Genomic DNA, 17,864 nt, shown 5'->3' with positions numbered 1-17,864 from the left:
GCACAGCGGTGGTAAAGATACCTTGTTCTGGTAGCTCTCCACCTCCTCTTGCAGGAAAGCCTGCCAGGTCATCTGCTGCAGCTCCTCTCTCAGATACTGACATGTCTCCATGTGTGACTTAGAAATGTTCTGGGCCAGGTGTTCTGAAACACAAGCAGTCACAAAGACGGAAGATCACAGTTGAGATTCGAATGTTTCTCACAAGGCTATGTGAAAGTGAAGACCTCACTGATGAAATATGCCACAGGAAAAGAAGATTTATTTACTGAGCCTTCGTGAAGGAGGAGAGGCGGATACGCGTGGGCTTTTTTTGACTGGGAAAAGGCTTGTTGACATTTCCTTTTACTGCCTGCAGGAAGCTCATAGCTTAAGGTTGAGGGAAAGCCAATCTAGTTATGACACAAATGCATGGAAAGGAGGAGGGGTGCCACGTTACTCACTGAAACAAAGGTCACATTTTCTCTGAGAGAAATATTGAGTATAAGAATTTAAATGGTTTTGAAAACACATCTGTTAAAAGGAGTTCCTAGGCACAGGGGAGCCTAAAAAAATGATTTCCCCAGACGCCTGCCCTGCTGGATCCTGATTGGCCCTAATTAATGGAAACTAATTACAAAAAAGAGGCTCTTTTAATGAGTGTTGGAGATGAGTCTCCAACCTCCTGCTATTTTAAGCAACCTTTGTGTCGTTTGCCCCACGGTTGAGTTGTTCCCCCCCTCTCCTTCATTTTGCTGTCTCCTTTTGCCTTTTGCCTCTCCCTCTCTCTCGCTGCTGCTCCTTACCTAGTTCAGCCATGGACACGGTGGGGGAGGTTTCTCCATTGGTGAAGGAGCAGTAGGGGAAGAAGCCAGAGCCTGGGGCAAAGTCGCAGATGGGCTCCGGCTTGATGCCGTTGATGTCCAGGCCTGACTGGTCAGGAGATGGCTGAATGTCCAGGTAGAAGCTGCTGACAGCCGAGTCTGGTTTGCTGCCATCAGGAGTATGACCATCCATGTAGCCGCTGAGGTCATCGTGAAGCTCCGTGAGGCCACTGGCAGAGAGGCCGTAGCTAGGTGTGAGTGGCTCCGCCTCCCCAGGCTGTTGTTGGTGGTCACGTTGCTGCTGCTGCAGCCGGTGCTTCTGGACCTCAGCGTATAGGCTGTCTCGCTGCTTCTTTGACATCCGACCAAACTTCACTGCTGTAATTAGCAGGACAAGACAAGTGTGAGACTAACAAAACACTCAGAATTGGTGGCACTTTCTATGAAGGATCTTTGCATCAAGTAAAATAAATGTACTAAGTTTAATTTACTTATTGTATTCACAGTCAAGTGATTGTGAACCACTACTAGTTTTACTAGCGGGTTGGGCGTACATAGAATATCACTGTTTTTTGAGAATCAGTGTTTTATCAAAGCACTCTCCCCCAAATGCCTTACATTAAAGTAACCAATTAAATAATGAAATAAATAAATATATTGTTAGTTATTTACCAGTTTTGATCTGATTTGTACTGTTTTGATTTGCTGTAATTTACAGTCGAGCCACTTTCTCCCCTCTCCTGTGCTCTCGATTTCACCATATGCATGCTGTGTCAGGCAAAAGCTTGCCTACACTCAAGCTGAAGAAAACTTGCATTCATTTCAACACTTCCCCAAAGCAGTCCATCTAGGAGAAAACACTCAATACGATTATTTTTTCAAACCTAGTAAAAGATTTTAAATTATATGGCATTCTCTTTTGCCTCATCTTTAAGTATACTGACACTTGTCTCTAGGAAATACAATGGAATTGCACAGACTGAGTTTTCTCACACGTTTGGGAATTTTTTGGGAAGAAATTAAAGTCTTAGGCAATTTAATTACCCTTCATCTATAAACTGTGCTTTACTATCAGAAAGCAGCACACCATATATTTTAGCCACGGGTTATTCCCATTAATTTACAACATATTTTTATCTAGGGGGGGATCAGCATTAATTATATTGATTTAGAGATTATTATGAGCAGCTTCACAAATGCAGAGGTAAAGGTGGAAAGGAACCAGAAAAGCTTATCAGACAATCAAACAGCCCAAGTGTCTGCCTCCCACCTTAAGGTTTCCAGACTAAACATTGGTTCTGTGAATGAGACTTCTTGGCCGGTGTTCTGGGGGCCTGGCAATAAGTCAGCCGGTCACAGTGTGTGTATGTGTGTGTGTATGCACAGTGGAAAGTGAGTGGAACAGCAGAGAAGAGTTCGGGCAGATGGGCTCTGGTGTGTTCAGTGAAGGTAAGAGTCACCTTCTACTGTCCAGAGTGTGTGTTTATACATGAGTGTGTCTTCATACGTGCATGTAATAATGTATACTGGATAGCTGCGCACACGGTGCTAATGCACTTCTGTGTTAATTTAATAAGTGTGCATGTGTGTCTATGAAGTTGTACCAGTCTCTTCGCTTGTACTCCGTTCAAGTTTTCACATGTCTGTGCACATCCCTCTGTGCCATTTACAGAAAAATGGCATGGCTCTGCTCTGTTCTGATAGAATCTCTTAAGCCCAGTCTAGTTTGGACCAGCCTGGCACAGCAGGAGCCCCTCTGCACACACCCCCACCTGTGTGATCCCATTACTGCATCTCAGCTGCAGCAGGACTAATGACAACCTCTAACAACCTTGTATTTCATCAAACCTAGTTTCTATCACAGCAACAAATTAGGCCCACAGACATAGTGCTCACCTACTACTGGCAGAGAATGAACACAGACTGACAGCTTAACATGTTCTCGTGCCAAGAATTCCTTTGGAAATGTCTGTTGTACCCCTTTGAGAATAACGACATTATCTCATCTCATTCCTACAGATTTTCTTTGTCTCTCCAGCGAGATTCAAATACACAGCTGCTAAAAGATATAGACTGACTTGATAATGTAAATTAGAGCTGCTTCTCAGTAAGTTTGATATTTTCACTGCCACAAGGAAGCTCTTTTTGCTCCCTTTACGGGGAGGTCAGTGTCCAACAGTTTCCCTGAAGCATCGATCCAAAGGCGGTTTAGCGGAGCACACGTTTGCCCACACAGGAGCCTGAACCGGGGCTCTTCACATCTCACCACTCACCATGCCACCCTGCTAAATCCACCCACTTGCTTCTCCTCTTCCATAGAGGACTTACCATCTCGTGACATGCCCACTGCCAGGCACTTCTGCAGCCGGCAGTGCTGGCAGCGGTTGCGGCTTGTGCGGTCGATCAAGCAGTTCTTCTGACGGGGACAGGAGTAAGCTGCATTGCTCTGCTGACTCCTCCTGAAAAAGCCCTGCATTAAACAGAGGACAGACAAGGAAACAGCTCGGGTTACTGGAAAAACTTGTGTGAGTGAAGTCATGTTTTCATCTCGAAGGATCAATTCATGCCCCATGTCAATAGCATAGCCGTAGCTCAGGTTGTAGAGAGGTTTGTCTGCTAATCATATGGGTTCAATCGCTAACGTCCTCGACATGCTGAAGCTTCCTCGCGAAAGTCACCAAGTTGCTTCAGATGTGTGTGCGTGAATAACAAACATGTAAAATGCTTTATAGAACCAGTAAGGTTAAAAGGTGCTCTGTAAAAAGTGATCTGTTTACCACTGTGCTTAACATATTACTCATTGACCGTGACTGTTTCCAAGTGGTGTTTTTTTTAAATTATTAATATGAAATTGATACATAACAATACTACCGTGACTATATTTTCTACTGTAGTATCTTAGGAGTGCTGCATTTCAACCGTGAGTACAGCATGAGGGTGTTGTGTTTGGGTAGGAATGATAACAGTGGATGGTTATTAGTGTTGATTAACGCAGCACTGGCATGCGCGGTGTTAAAGGATTGTGAATGCACACCGACCTGATTCCTCATCCTTTGACTTAATGAATTGATTCCAGCACATCATTAACATGCCCCACTCTACTGCTCCATACACATATGTCTTAATTAGCTGCTCATTGGCTGTTTAATTACAAGAAAACAGCTGACAGCTGCCAAGTTGCTTTATAATAGAAGCCATTATGGAAACCGACTAAAACTGCCAGTGACAAGCAGCACTCTTTAATAATGCTATGATTTATGGTCCAAACTTTTGTACTCGCACATATCATTAAAGGCCTCTCTGCCTGGACTAATTAGCAGTCATTAAAGATAGATTTCAGCAGTTTATTCTTTAGTGTTTTGTCCCTGCAAGCTCCTATGTGAGGGAGAAGAGTGCAGGAAAGGAAACTCTCTCTGTCCCTCTCTTGTCTGCCTCTCTCTCCTTCACACACACACACACACACACGTGCGCACACACACACACGTGCACATATATAACCAGGAGCAAACAGCAAAGGTGCAGGCTGGCTGAGGAATGCTAATGATGTGCCTGGTGACAAGCATGGGGACAAGAATACACTCTAAGCACAAAATTCCTCTCACTGTGAATGGTTGGTGCATTTGAAACAGTACAAAAGGTGGCTTCAATAGAAGCAACACACTGTAGCAAACAGCCAACAATCTGCTATAATTCAAAGCACTGTGCTTTTGATCATTTTATTTCAAGAAGAGCAGGCTGCAGCAAAAGCAAAAACAGCAAAAGACACGTCCCTGGGAGGGAAAGGCAAAGCAAGGCAGAGGAATGACTTTGTCCTACTAATTGTGGTTTTCTGTGATGTCCTCTGCGGTGCTTGACCACTTTAATGATCACACTCCGCGTGTCTTTGCTTTGCAGTCCCTCTCCAAATCGTCGCAAAACTTCCGCAACATTTTCAAGTGTATTTTTTCCTCGCAAGCAACTTTCGGCACTTCCCCGGCGTTCCCAGTCTTTCCTCTTTGAGCTCTTCTGTCCCTTTGCGTGCACACAGGCACACTACCTCCCTTGGCACAAACGGGTTCGGTCTCTTGATGCTTACCTTACAGCCTTCACATGTTATCACACCGTAATGGATGCCTGATGATTTGTCTCCACAGATCTTGCAGGGAATTATTTCGATTTGAGCTGCGGAGAAGAAAAGGAAACGAAAGAAGAAGAAAAAAAATAAATAAAAACGTTGCTGTCACAAGTCACCGTACAACACCCTCACCATGGATCCATGTCGGTACATGAAAGAGCACCGTGCTTCTAAAAACATCTCATCCGATGGCTTTTGAATCTTCACTTCCACACAGCATTAGCTGAATATTTACCGATTTGTAATGTGTGTCTGTGTGTGTGTCTGTGTGTAAGCAAGGAGGCCATTTTAACTCCTTACAAGCAGCAATGTAAACAGAGTGTCATTTTGGATCCTAAACACAACCTCTAGAAGAAAAGTTACCCATAATCCTTAATGTACAACAGGAGCACTAATATTGGCCTTGTATTACGGCAATGACTCATTTAGCCACACGAGGAGATGTTTTCCTCGCTGGAAAACTTGACTTCATGAAGCCTCGTATATATTTCAGAACCATAAAAAACCCAGGAGTAAATCCACCGTGGCCACAAAGAATCATAACATGCCCGCTGTGCTGCAGGGAGCTGTGGCAGCGACTGCATGTGCACCTCTGTATACGCTACAGGGTTCAGTTGCGGTTTGGCTGTGGTGTTGTGCTGTTGACAGGCCTGTGATTCACCCGCCTTAAGAGGACAAAAGCAACGAGGGGACAGCCCTCATCCATCGTTGGCCTTCTCCTCAGGAGCCGACCACAGGGCAACACAGCAGAACAGACAGAACACACAGACATCAGAGACACAGAACTCCCAGCTCGTCCCACTGCTTTCAGCTTTATCACTGCAGCCACTGATGCTACCATCCCTCTCCACCTCCACCCCCACCCCACTCCAGAGATCTCTATCTCAAAGCCCTCCTCCACATCTCTAGCATCTCAGTCCCGCCATCCCAACAGTGCACTACAGCGCCAGACAAACGCCACTATCTGATCTAAATCGAGGAAAGATCACCGCAGGATATTTTCTCACAATCTAATGGTTTTTGGGATTTTTTTTTTTAACTAACCAACCTGGAGCCAGCCAATCACGGTGCAATGAGTTGTTGCAGCACAAGTCTATACCAATTAGTGGAGGAATATTATGATTTGTCTTGCAGGGATGAAATAGAAATTATAATATTTTAAAATATAGTGGCACGTTCACAGTGTCAAAGTATTACATCAGCCTCACCCCTCTAACAAGGCCTAACTGTCTACTACAATGCCTCAGGTCTCTTCTAAAGACAAGGAGCTTTAAATATCCCCTTCAACACCTTAACAACCAGCCTCTTTAAACTAGTTTGATCACATCAAAAGTACTTTTGTGGGGTTCAATCCAGAGATCCCTGCCCATTTTAATCAGCTGCCTACGAGCCTATAATGTGTCATGTGGATAATGTCCTTGTCCCGGAGGCATGCCCGGGAGAGGCCCTTAACACACAGACTCTAATCCACTAACCCGGGAGCCACACTCTATTCATTCAGGAATCTGTCTGTTCTCCTCGCACTGCTGGAGTCAACAAGACCAGCCATGTTTACTTGGAATTAGCCTACATTTTAGCAAAACGAACAAAAGGGAGTGGTGGAACATGCACAATTAATTCTCCTCCAGACAACACCTCCTGTGATTTGCGATTCTCACATACAATAGAGGGCACTGCACCTCATCGGCCCGGATTAGAGTGAAATCCAGGCAGGAGGCGGGCTTTGACAACCTAACTGAGAGGGTTAATTCATAATTAATCTTCTCCTTACTGTGCACAGTTACTTGTTATTTGATTTAGGTCTATCTCTGTATGAGTGCACTCTATTGTTTGTTTTTGTGTTCTCCCCGCATGAGCATTAGCAGTGCAGTGTGTTTCGACTCCTTTAGCATTTTCAGCCTCATTACTTACATAATTTGTTCTGACATGCACTCACAACAACTGAAGCGTGCTGTAATTATGACTAGCTGTGGTTATGATGAACTAAAGGTTGTAGGGGCAGGCCCCAGCCATTGGGTGGCAGTGCAGGGCTGTAGCTATGGTTGTCTTGCCAAGTTAAGCCAAGCTTCCACCCACCCTATCCAGCCCACAGGCTTTTGGCTCTGAGCTCCAGCCTCTGATAGCTTCAGGCTTAGGCTGCTGCTAGCTTCCCCCACCCCCACAGCATAGCTGTGAGATGCCTTCATCTCTCCTGAAGAAGCGGAGCTGGCTGGGCGCTCACTCAGGCCTGACAGAGGCTGTGCCACATCAGGTGAAAGCAGTGGGAGTATAGACACAGGGGTGCCAGGCTAGGCAGGGCATACATTCACACAAGCATGCCTCACATAGCCCTATCTGCAGCATGAAGGCCCTGAGTGCACACAGTCTCACTAGCTAACACTCTTCTCCCTCCACCGCTGCACAAGCCCCTAGATGTTCAGTGCACTCAACAATAAAAAGGGTTTGTCTCTGGACCAGCTGAGACAGGCTCCATAGCTTCTTGTAGGAGAAAAGACATCACTTCGAACATATAGTTATTTCCACGCTAGGCTGAGCTGCTTTCATAAAGAAAGGGGTCAAGGAGAAGAAATGAGCAATGGCACAACGGAGATCAAATACACCATGAAGTCACCTAAATCATCAGTCAATATTTGCCCCTTTGAGTGACTGGTCATGAGGCCCCTAAGCCACACTTCAGACAACTGAGGATGATTTGAACTGAATTCACAGAGGGGACCCAATCAAACAGAAAGGCCTACACTTATAAGCACTCCCAATCTGGCAGTCAATATCTATTGACATGAGCTGCGGTGTTAACTGCCTCTTGGTGTGAAACAGGCAGCTGCTGGCTCGCTTGAGCTTGACCGGTGCAGTGCCACTGATCCCATTCACCGCGCCTGCCTGCCTGCCTGCCTCTCTGCCTGCCTCTCTGCCTGCCACTTCCCTGTCAGCCAGCCTTGCCTGCTCTGTTTACGACATCAAAGCCAGGCACAGTTAGACAGGCAGTCATGCTAAAGTCCATCCCAGCAGCCCGCTGCTCCTCACAGCACTGTGAGATGGCCTCTGCACGCAGGACACTTCAGAGACACCTGCTGAGATGCCAAGATTACGTTTGAATCACACCACAACACAATCTTATCAGGACTGTATACAGCATTTGCAGCGAGGTGCGGGTGGGCTTGGGTGATAGGCATGGCAAAGAGAGCAGACAGTGAAACAGAATGTTAAAGCTTGTTCTTTGTCTGTCTGTGTCTGAGCAGTTCAAGGACACTGATTCACAACACTGGCAGGCCTTTTGAGAGGATGACGTGTCACTCAGAGCACATGTACAATGGGGCAGTGAGGCCTCCGTATGCTCACTCGGTGCCCTTCACTGTCTTCTTCACAGCCCTGAGATCATCAGCCCCTTTATTAAAACTTCAGCACACATTAACAAGGACCAGGAAACGATCATTCAACTCTGACCGCTCATAACAATTTACAAAGTCCACGCTAACAGTTTACCGAGGCTGCTTACTCGCTGCCTAACCACTGAGTAAGCAGCTATTAGCAGATAAAAACACATTCGCCTGCGTGATGCAAATTTAAATTAAAGATGTAAGGAATGATGCGCAAGATTCTATCAAGGTGAAGAATAAAATGACTGCTGATGAAAAGAACAAGTAAGTGTGCACTGAGAGGACCTGCTCATGGTATCAGATAGGGCTGCGCAATATGACCAAAATCTCATATCCCGATATAAGACATTTATCGTCCTGACAACGATATAAATCACACGTTTTTATATCGTCATCCGATATATATCGTTATATCGAACAGCCCTAGTATCAGATATAGACTGTATTCTTGTCAGATGTAAACAAACCATTAATTCAGGTAATTCCTCGTTTTTTTCTCTCCATATTATTCACTGTAGCATGCAGATAAAAAAAACAACCCATAGAGCAACTGAAAATCCTACAGGCTTGTGCCAACATGGAAAATCACTACTAGTCAAAATCTCCTGGCTGTTCCCACTGAACCCTTGGACTACTGACATAACGTTGACGGATTAAGATTATCCCTTACATTACAGACCCATGCCTGGGCCACCATCATAATGCTGAGAGCTTAACCCATTACTCGATTGGACCATTAAATCATTTTCCCATAGCCTTCATGTGATAGATGTGTAGAATAAATTAGGTTTGAAACCAAAGCTTCTACGCTGCTCCGTACGGGAATAAAATATTTCTTTTTGTTTTTTTGGGGGGCTCATTTACAATGTACACCACTCTGGGGAAAAAAACCCAACAAAAAAACCCCCAAACATTGGCTTCTCTATGTGTGACAGCCGTGTTGTGCTGACAGCTGTCAATGACAGAGTGACGCAAGCCAGCGGGCTCATGTCAGAGATTATGTAAGGAACTGGACAGGGCACAGCATTATGAGCAGATTAGCAAATTCTCTCCCACACATAACAAAGTGTGCTAATATATTATCTTTCTAAAATATTTAGCAACAAATCAAAACAAAAGCTTATGGGGATATCGGCTCCCAAGACAGTTATACAAAGCACATTTTCTTACAGAGCCTTCAAACGCGGTCAACACGCAAACACCAGAGGCACTGAACTGTCTGGCAAATGCGCACTAAGCAATGTTTCTCCATCATTATGCGTCTATTTATTTTCCTTACATGAACTTCCCATTTGGAAATGGAGATCAGCTGTCGGTTGATAAACAGAGTCTTCTCTGAACAGATTCCCGTAACAGTCAGATCGAGCTGTAGAGCGACGACAGCCTAACAAGAGATGGAATCAGAATTCTGCCTCTTTTTATCTGCCAGGGCTCGGCTGTCATGTGAAGTCACACAACACAATACTTTTTTATTCCCATTTATGCAGCAGAAGAAAGGTTATTTGAATGTCAGTGGCAAAGGACAGTCATGGCACGGAACACAGGCAGAATAGTATAAATGTGTTATTTGTTTAGGGATCGGAGGCAGTTGGCATATTACCATAGTGCTGTTCTAATGGCATTTACTGGTCGGCAGCACACACGCATACACAAAAACAACCCACAAACCTGCAGACCTAAACTCTATATCATCACTGTGAAACAGCTTCTATTCAACCTATAAATATACACAAGTCATCAAAAATATTTGGACCAAAGGGATTAGCGTGAGGAAGGACATAATTGACACATTTTGATGTCTTTATGCTGAGTTTTGCTAATTCCCCCCAATCATTTAGCTGCCTAAGCTGTGATCCCACTTCACTAGAGACCAGCTATATCTGAAGACCTATTCCAGTTTCAAAAAAAGAAAAAAAGAGGGGGCTCTTTAAGCCCTTCCCTATTATTCCTTCATAGAAGTGCAGTGACTTTAGCAAAGCTCAGGTCTGGACCATTGCCCTGGGCTGCTTTTTGGATGAACTCAAGCATACATCTCTGTGTTTGTTTGTGTGTGTGTGTGTGTGTGTGTGTGTGTGTGTGTGTATGTGTGAGGCCTATTAATATTTAACACTGCCCAACTCCAGATGCCTGTACAACACAGCAGTGCTTCTCTCTTCATGTATCTGCCTGTATTTACTTGACTGTTTTATTGAAGTGCATTCTGACACCCTCTATGAAGGGGGAGCAGGAGAGAGGGGAAGACGTATTCCCAAACCACAGCACAAGACATCTCTCTCCATGTCTCTTTCTCCACCGGCGTAACAGTAATTTGGGCACTAATTTATGTGTTGTTGTGACAAAGATTGAGGAGCTTCCTGACTGGGAGTCTGCTTTCCTGCACTCTAGGGGAAACAACAAAAGCCTGGGTTTACTGAGCAGACGAGCACCATGAAGGGTAGCATGTGTGCGGTGCTCTTTTCCCTCCCTTGTCTTTCCCACCTGAGCTCAAATCTCCCCCCCACACCCCATCACTCTTTACCCCCTCTATCCATCTTCCCCCCACATATTCCCATTTCGTCTGCAACTGTAGTGACAAGTGAAGTTGTGCCTCGGTGCTGGGGACCAGAGGGCACGCCCCTTGCGTGCACGCAAGCGTGTGCACATGAGCATACATGTGTGCCTTGGAGAAAAGCTCGCGCTGTTTGCTTTAATGACAAAACACAACCGGTACGACAGAACTCACTTATATATTGAGCCACAAAAAAATGCATCACAAAGTTGCAAAGTATTTAGTTCATTAAGATCGCATGTCATCCATCCTTGGTTATTATGACGTATATAAAAAATAAAACTCGAGTAAATGTGCATTTTATGCTCTACTCACACGTTCTGCAGCAAGTCATTGGGATGCATCAAAAGTCAAAATCACTGAGGCTCAAATCACACAGGGCCAACTGATGGACTGGTGCAAGAGCTGCTGGTTGAATGATTTGGTTGAGGATCATGTGATGTTTGGAGCCTGCATTCTGACCACTTCAACTAAAGGGGCAATAGTTAAAGGCTCGACTGTGGTACAGTGCCTTAGTTAAGCACCTCTCAGTCCCAAAACTCCCTGCAGCGATGGCAGCCGAGTAGGCTCTTCCAGAAAAAAACTCAGGAATATATAAATAATGAATCTTTCAAAAATATCCACTGCAATTACACGCGGAAACCTTTACATAACAACAAAGAGTCTTGTTCCAGTGCACCAGGGGAATTTGCTGCTGCCACACTGCGACACACCACAACTTCCTTCCTCCTATAATTGCTGTATTAGTATGCGTTTCTGTAAGACAACCAGGATTCTTCTGGGCGTTCTGAATCGAATCATTCTGCTGTTTCACACAAAGAAATCAAAACATACACTCACACGTGCGTTTTTCGACATTTAAAAATTTTTTTTGCTCACTTCAGTTCATTAAACATTGGGGGTGAAGCAAAGATGTAAAGGGGAAAAGAGGAGGGAAGCTGGAGGTCCCATCTCATGCTGCTGCTCAGGGTCAGTGGGTCAGAGGCACACAGCCAGAACACACATGCAGAGCAGGCTGAATAGTTCAGCTGACAGTAATTGTCCCTCTGTGGTCTGCTTAGGAAAACATGTTTCCAGACAACGCGGACTGGCTGCACGAGCCAGATAGTAATCACGATCTTGATTTGCTCCATCGAATGGGGAAGCTCGGCATAAGCCTCCAGATATGGCTCGAGTCAGTATTTCCACTGGAGCTGACATCAGCTGAAGCAACCTCTGGGCAGGAACACAGCACAGCAGTGTTATAATACAATATCTCTTCAAAAATTAAATAACATAGAATAAAATCTCAAGAGAATCCACACTGCAAGTCACCCTTTAAAAATAAAGTCAAATTTTTACTATTTTATTATGCCGTGCAAGACCAAATTAAACGGCAGATAATATTACAATACCAAGATTTTTTTTTTATCCCACTACCCACAACCTGAATTTAAAAAAATCCTTTTAATAACATTTGTTGTGACTGCCACATTTGTCAGCTGCTGGTGCTCTTTACCGACTCCAGCGGCGGACAAAGACGAACGCTGTTGAAACGAACCAAGATAAAAGCACATGCTTTCGCCGTCTTGTGACAACGTGCTAAGGAAATGTCAAAGTAAATCCCAAATTTACAAAGTCATGTTGCCAAAACATGTGTAGGGCTGTTTGTCTTTGAAAGCTATTCTAGTCTATTAGTTTAAACAATGAATGCTCCGCGTGGCATCTCCGTTACTCAACAACTTTCGCAGCAGGGCTGATGAGCACTACCTCTGCCATTCTGCTTGAAGGTCTTTGGTTTTCATCAGCTGAAAAAGAGCAGGCAAGGACAGGGAAGATGAATGACATCAATGGCCAGCCGATACTTCCAGGGACGTGTGATTGAGACAAATGAGCCTTGTTACATTAGCTGGGATACTGAATCCTGCTGCTCAAAGATCCAGAGCTTGATAGAGCTGAAACTAGAGGCACCCAACCTTTCTACAGATCACCGGTGTCATGGGGCCCGAGAAGAAGAGCTTTCTCAAAGTGCCTGCTTCGCTGGGCTCACTCCCCCCCTTTTTCTGCTTTTCTCTTGGCCCACATTTGCTTTGCTCTATTTTATACCAGTGCACCCACACACACAAACACACACAAACACACACAAACATTGTGACTACATGGCCTTCAAAGATTATTTTGGCCTTTTCTAGGTGTAGATGAAAGTGAAATACAGCCATGATCTAATCTATATACAATACACTTGAGCATTAGTGTCTATGAGCACTTCCTTCATTCATTATGCATTCCCACTGCTACTAAATGCACAAAATGATTGCACTGACATTGCAACAATCCAAAATATATTTGCATTGTTGGCCATGATAAGCAGACTGAGGCAATGAATTTTAAGGGTTCTGCTTAAGTGTGAGCACACTGCTGTGTCACTTTAGTGGTAATCATGAATGCAAGCGAGCGTCAAGTTACACAGTATCTGACAGGCTTGTAGGAAATTAGGTGTATATTCCATTTATATATATATATATATATATATATATATATATATATATATATATATATATATATAGTAGTGATATCTTCTTATAATTCCTGTGCATCTGAGCCCCACAGTTAGAGACTATACTTCTTCCCTTAAACCCTCTAAATATACATTTTTGAAAATACACTGCCACTGAGCTCACAATCAAGTGAATTAATTCCGTTTTTGAAAAGCTTACATTTGTCCCAAAAAAGGGGTTTTCAGTCATTTTTGCAGAATATAAAAATAAAATCTGCGATAATCTCTGGTGGAGGAGCTGCTGAGCAATTTCACCGTCATCCTCCTTTCCTCTAGATGTAACAGACCGTATGAAAGGCATTCCTAGACGACAGGGGTGCACAAGGAGTACCTACTGCCACACAGAGTTCATAGACTGCTTACAGCGTGTGAGGCACATTTCCCCCCCACACTGCTGTTTTCATAGTCCTACAAACACTGGCCTGGTTTTGTTTAACATGGCAGGATTAAGCAGCCATGCGCAAAGCATGCTTCCCTCCTTGCACACTTTGCTTACAATGGAAGGCCTGAGCGCTCTTTGCTACCTTTTGGTGAACCAGCTTCCCTGACTGCTGGTGCTTTGGTGCTCTAATCCCAGGCAAATAAACAAGTGCCAAGATTAATGATTGCATAAACGCGTCCCCAAAGCCCTGGAATAACAGTCGGCTCTTCAGCCTGTTCTGCTGCCATGCAAAGGCTCTCAGAGTCAGCTGACAACCTGTATATCCCTCTTCCCTTCCTGCTGCCTCAAAACAGCCAGGAATCGTCTGTGCTTTGTTGCTTCATTAGTGACAGGAAGCTGTCAATATTTTCTACATGACGGGGGTACGCAACGCTGCACTGGGAGGATGCGTCTATGCTAGAGCGTAATAAAGGGTCCTCCACAGTTCTTAAGCTCTCCACTTCTTACTTCTTGTTGCTAATCAAGGCCACTGCACAGCATGTCTGGCCCTCAGCGCCTGACATAACAACCCCGTCTGTCTGAGGCCATAATGAAGGCAACATGATAGGAGGAAAGTGGAGGTTCTCGAAGACTTTTGATTAGCTTGTCACCCTCATCAGGACTTGTAAAATACTTGCATTTATGACTTCTTGTTTAAAAAAAAAAAGCAATCTAGTAGATATTTAGGAGGACATTAGAAGTGTGTGTGTACAGAAATAAATCACAACCCCAACAGACCAAAAAGGGCCATTAAAATGACATTAGGAGCATGGTCCATCCTCTCATTCCTGTCATTCCAGGTCTGTGACGCTAAGATGAGCTGCTTTATGATGAGGAGGAAGTAGTGGAGACGGGGAGAGCGAGAGGCTGTAAAAGAGAAGTTGGGAGGAGCAGTGCAGTCCACTAGTCCAGGGGCAGGAGAGCGTGGGACGTTCAGATGAAGTGGGAGGTCCCACTCCAGGAGGTTGCTCCTAAACATGAAGGCAGAGGCAGCACCCCGCCTAATGAGGGGTGAAGTGGAGCCCCCTGTGGGATCCCCTCAGGCACATTCATTAGGAGATGAAAAAGCATTTCCTGCGGCAGAGCAAGTGCCTGCCTTAGCTCGGACATGTTTAATTTAGGGCCATATGAAAACAGAAGGCCACACTGCTCAGGTCTGCTGTTGTCAGTCAGGGGGAATCAACACCCCATATGGCCAGTAAGTCAGAGCCAGGATAAATGCTGTGTGCAGAATTGAATTAAGATTTTTTCAATTCCTGTTTTGTTTTGTTCTTTTTCGTCCTTTGGCTTGGTTTCCACCCTTTTAGCTTACAACGTACATATTATTAAAAGGTCAAGTACACTGACACTTTCAACTCTGGGCAGAAAATTCATTGTAGACAGGCTATTATAGAGAAAATGTGCATCTTATCGCAAGTTTCATTTCCCTCAATGCATTGCATTTGGTTGCATCTTTTTGGCTCCAGGCAAAAATAATAGATTCGTTTAGCCAGTGGTGGTTTGTGGAAGGATTATGGTAATGCAGCACTGAACGCTGCAAGCGAAATACAGTAAAAAAAAAAGAAAGTGCTGCAGTAAGAGACACAGGAAGAATATCTGAGAGGTTAATTTATATGATTGCACAAATCTGCATTCACAAATGCATCCTGAAAATCTCATATCGCGCAAGGTGCACTGTTTGCAGAGACAACAGAAGAGACAACTACTTCTTTTATTCCACTGTATGAACAAGGGCATTACGGTGTATCAATCCACAGCGATTCGGATACATGTCCGCTTATCACGGCCGCTTATCCTTGTTCCTGATGAATCCTCACATTTATTAAGGCTGTCTTCTTGCCTTGTTAGATATGTATAACCAATCTCCTGTAATTAGCAACTGCTAACCTTTGGGGTGCTAATCCCCCGTGAATTGTGGATTTGTACATCAAAGCCCACACTCTTCCATATAGCTGGTGCTTGAAATTACACTATTTGAAACCTGCAATTATTTGTATAGCACGGATGCATACAGTCTCCTCTTTTTATGTCTCTGAGAATCCCGTGGGTTTGCAGTAAAGAATCCTTAATCCACTCCAGTGGAATCCAAATATAGAGTTAACACCAGCTTCCCAAAATTTAGATGCACAGCCAAGTGCCTGCTGAACACGTAAAGTGGAAAAAGCTCTCTCTCTCTCCCCCTCTCCATCTTCCTCTCTCCTTCTCTCTTTTGCATAGTTAAGATTGGATTCCTTTAGTGGCTTAGAAGCATCATATAGGAAACAACGGGGATTGCCCAGCGGTGCAACACAAAGATGCTTCAGTATCAGAGAAAGGCTACAAGAAGAACGGCTGTGTTGTCCTTTTCACGGGCAATACTTTAAAGTTAATGAAATAATCAATAGTCTTGCCTGTTGTTTAATGTAATCACATGTCCAGTCAACACAGTGAATGCTGTTTAGAGTCAGCCGCAATTTGTGCTCTCACCCTCTTCAAGGCTAAGCTAAATCCATTGTGCAAGAAGGGGGAGATTATACGGAGTGAAAATAACTGAGATAGCTTCCCACACATACACACACACACACACAAGCACACACAAGTGTGCACGCAGACGCGCATGCAAACCCGATGCTTTTGCAGGGAGAATGCCTGAAGCATTTACTTTCTTTAATGAGAGACATGAGTCTCATGTGTCAGTGATGCACAGCATGGGAACAATAGGGTGGGCTTTAATTCCATCACTCTACTGTATTTATCCCTCTATCTCATCAATACCTGCCAGTTAAGCAGGATGAAATAAATCATGTCAAGTAGACTCAGTCAGGACCACACTGCGCTCAGCAAACACGCAGAACCCGAACTTAAAACTCGGGGTGAATGCAGTTTTACGCAGTCGGTGACAAATTTAGTGCACGGGTCTTAAGCAAGGGAATACAAGAGATTGTGTTCAGAGACAAAGATCATCCTTCCTGCACCTTCTCTAGCAAGTCATTAAATAGCAATGAATTAACAATGATGTTGTTGGGTCTTTAGAGGAAACGAATACCTCTGCTGTCACCTAAGCCTCCCATGGAAATCTCTTTACTTACCCCAGTGAAACATGGATACCTCCGCTACACGTCTTTTAACATCTTAAAAGGCAACTAACGCTCCACCTTCTTACATTGCACAATAAGTGCATTAACAATTGGGCACGGGGCTTTTGAATGATATTGAAAACTTGACTAGTGTTTCTTTAAGTGTACATATGGCTAATACTGCTGTAAATCATGTGCAAATATGGCTTCATGTGCGAGCAGCAAAAATAATAGCCAGTGAGATCTTTCAAAGTCCTCCCCACATATATGCAATAACACCAGATTTATCATCAGATAAAAAAGTAACACATAAAACACTTCAAGGATTGGCTTTGAGCGATAGCAATAATCCTGCAGGCGGCCAAATTATGATTTATCTACTTTGGCTTGAGAGCACATGGGGCAGTATTGTATATATCTGTGGTAGCTGGGCTTCTCACTGTAGCATAGGAGCGACTCAGAGAGAATACATTTGGTGTAAAATTGCTTCATCTGTTTACAATTCCATTTGGAGTTTATGAGAAAGACAGGCAAACACAGCCTGATATATTGCCCCTGTGTCACGGCATGGCAGGAGCATCCACACAAAGATTCATCTCTCACTTAGAAGCCAAATGATACGTCTAATTTGCTGCAAGCACAGTTATTTTTAACCTCTCCAGCTGTCAGATAATGGAGCTTGACTGTCAGTGCTAGTGTGTGCAAGTGTGTTAAAAGGTTGCAAACTCTTTTCAATCTACCATTCCCTTTGAGGGAATTACAAAATGCGCATTCCCATTAGTTCACCTGATTGACATTGCTTCTTCTTTTATCAAAACCCGAAAAAAACAGAAGAGAGTTGACTGAATTAAGATGGAGACTTCCAACAGCAATCTAAATACAGTTTTCACACGGGCTGTCAAAAAATGATGGTGGCTAGAAGAACATCTCATAAAGTTCAGAAAGTGTTTTGTGGTTACTGACAGCACAATAGGAAGTATTATTACAAACCCGAGTAATGGTGTCCTTTGTG

The 17,864-nt window shown here is 44.1% G+C and overlaps 1 protein-coding gene across 2 annotated transcripts in view; it reads right to left on the bottom strand.

Moving 5' to 3' along the window:
• The window catches only part of roraa (RAR-related orphan receptor A, paralog a), a 188,421-nt gene that overhangs the window by 10,118 nt on the left and 160,439 nt on the right, over positions 1-17,864 (bottom strand). For both annotated transcript variants that reach the window (XM_085461848.1, XM_085461849.1), the window contains 4 exons: positions 4,876-4,961; positions 3,129-3,270; positions 783-1,178; positions 22-143 (listed from right to left, as the gene is read on the bottom strand). In XM_085461848.1, the coding sequence (XP_085317974.1) occupies positions 22-143; positions 783-1,178; positions 3,129-3,270; positions 4,876-4,961 (746 nt within the window). The remainder of the gene's footprint in view (positions 1-21; positions 144-782; positions 1,179-3,128; positions 3,271-4,875; positions 4,962-17,864) is intronic.

This window comes from Copadichromis virginalis, linkage group LG7, assembly GCF_057382275.1.
Source record: "Copadichromis virginalis isolate Kocher_CV1m ecotype Utaka linkage group LG7, C_Virginalis_male_GT1.1, whole genome shotgun sequence".
Taxonomy (NCBI): Eukaryota; Metazoa; Chordata; class Actinopteri; order Cichliformes; family Cichlidae; genus Copadichromis; species Copadichromis virginalis.
This window is presented reverse-complemented; position numbering and strand designations above follow the sequence as displayed.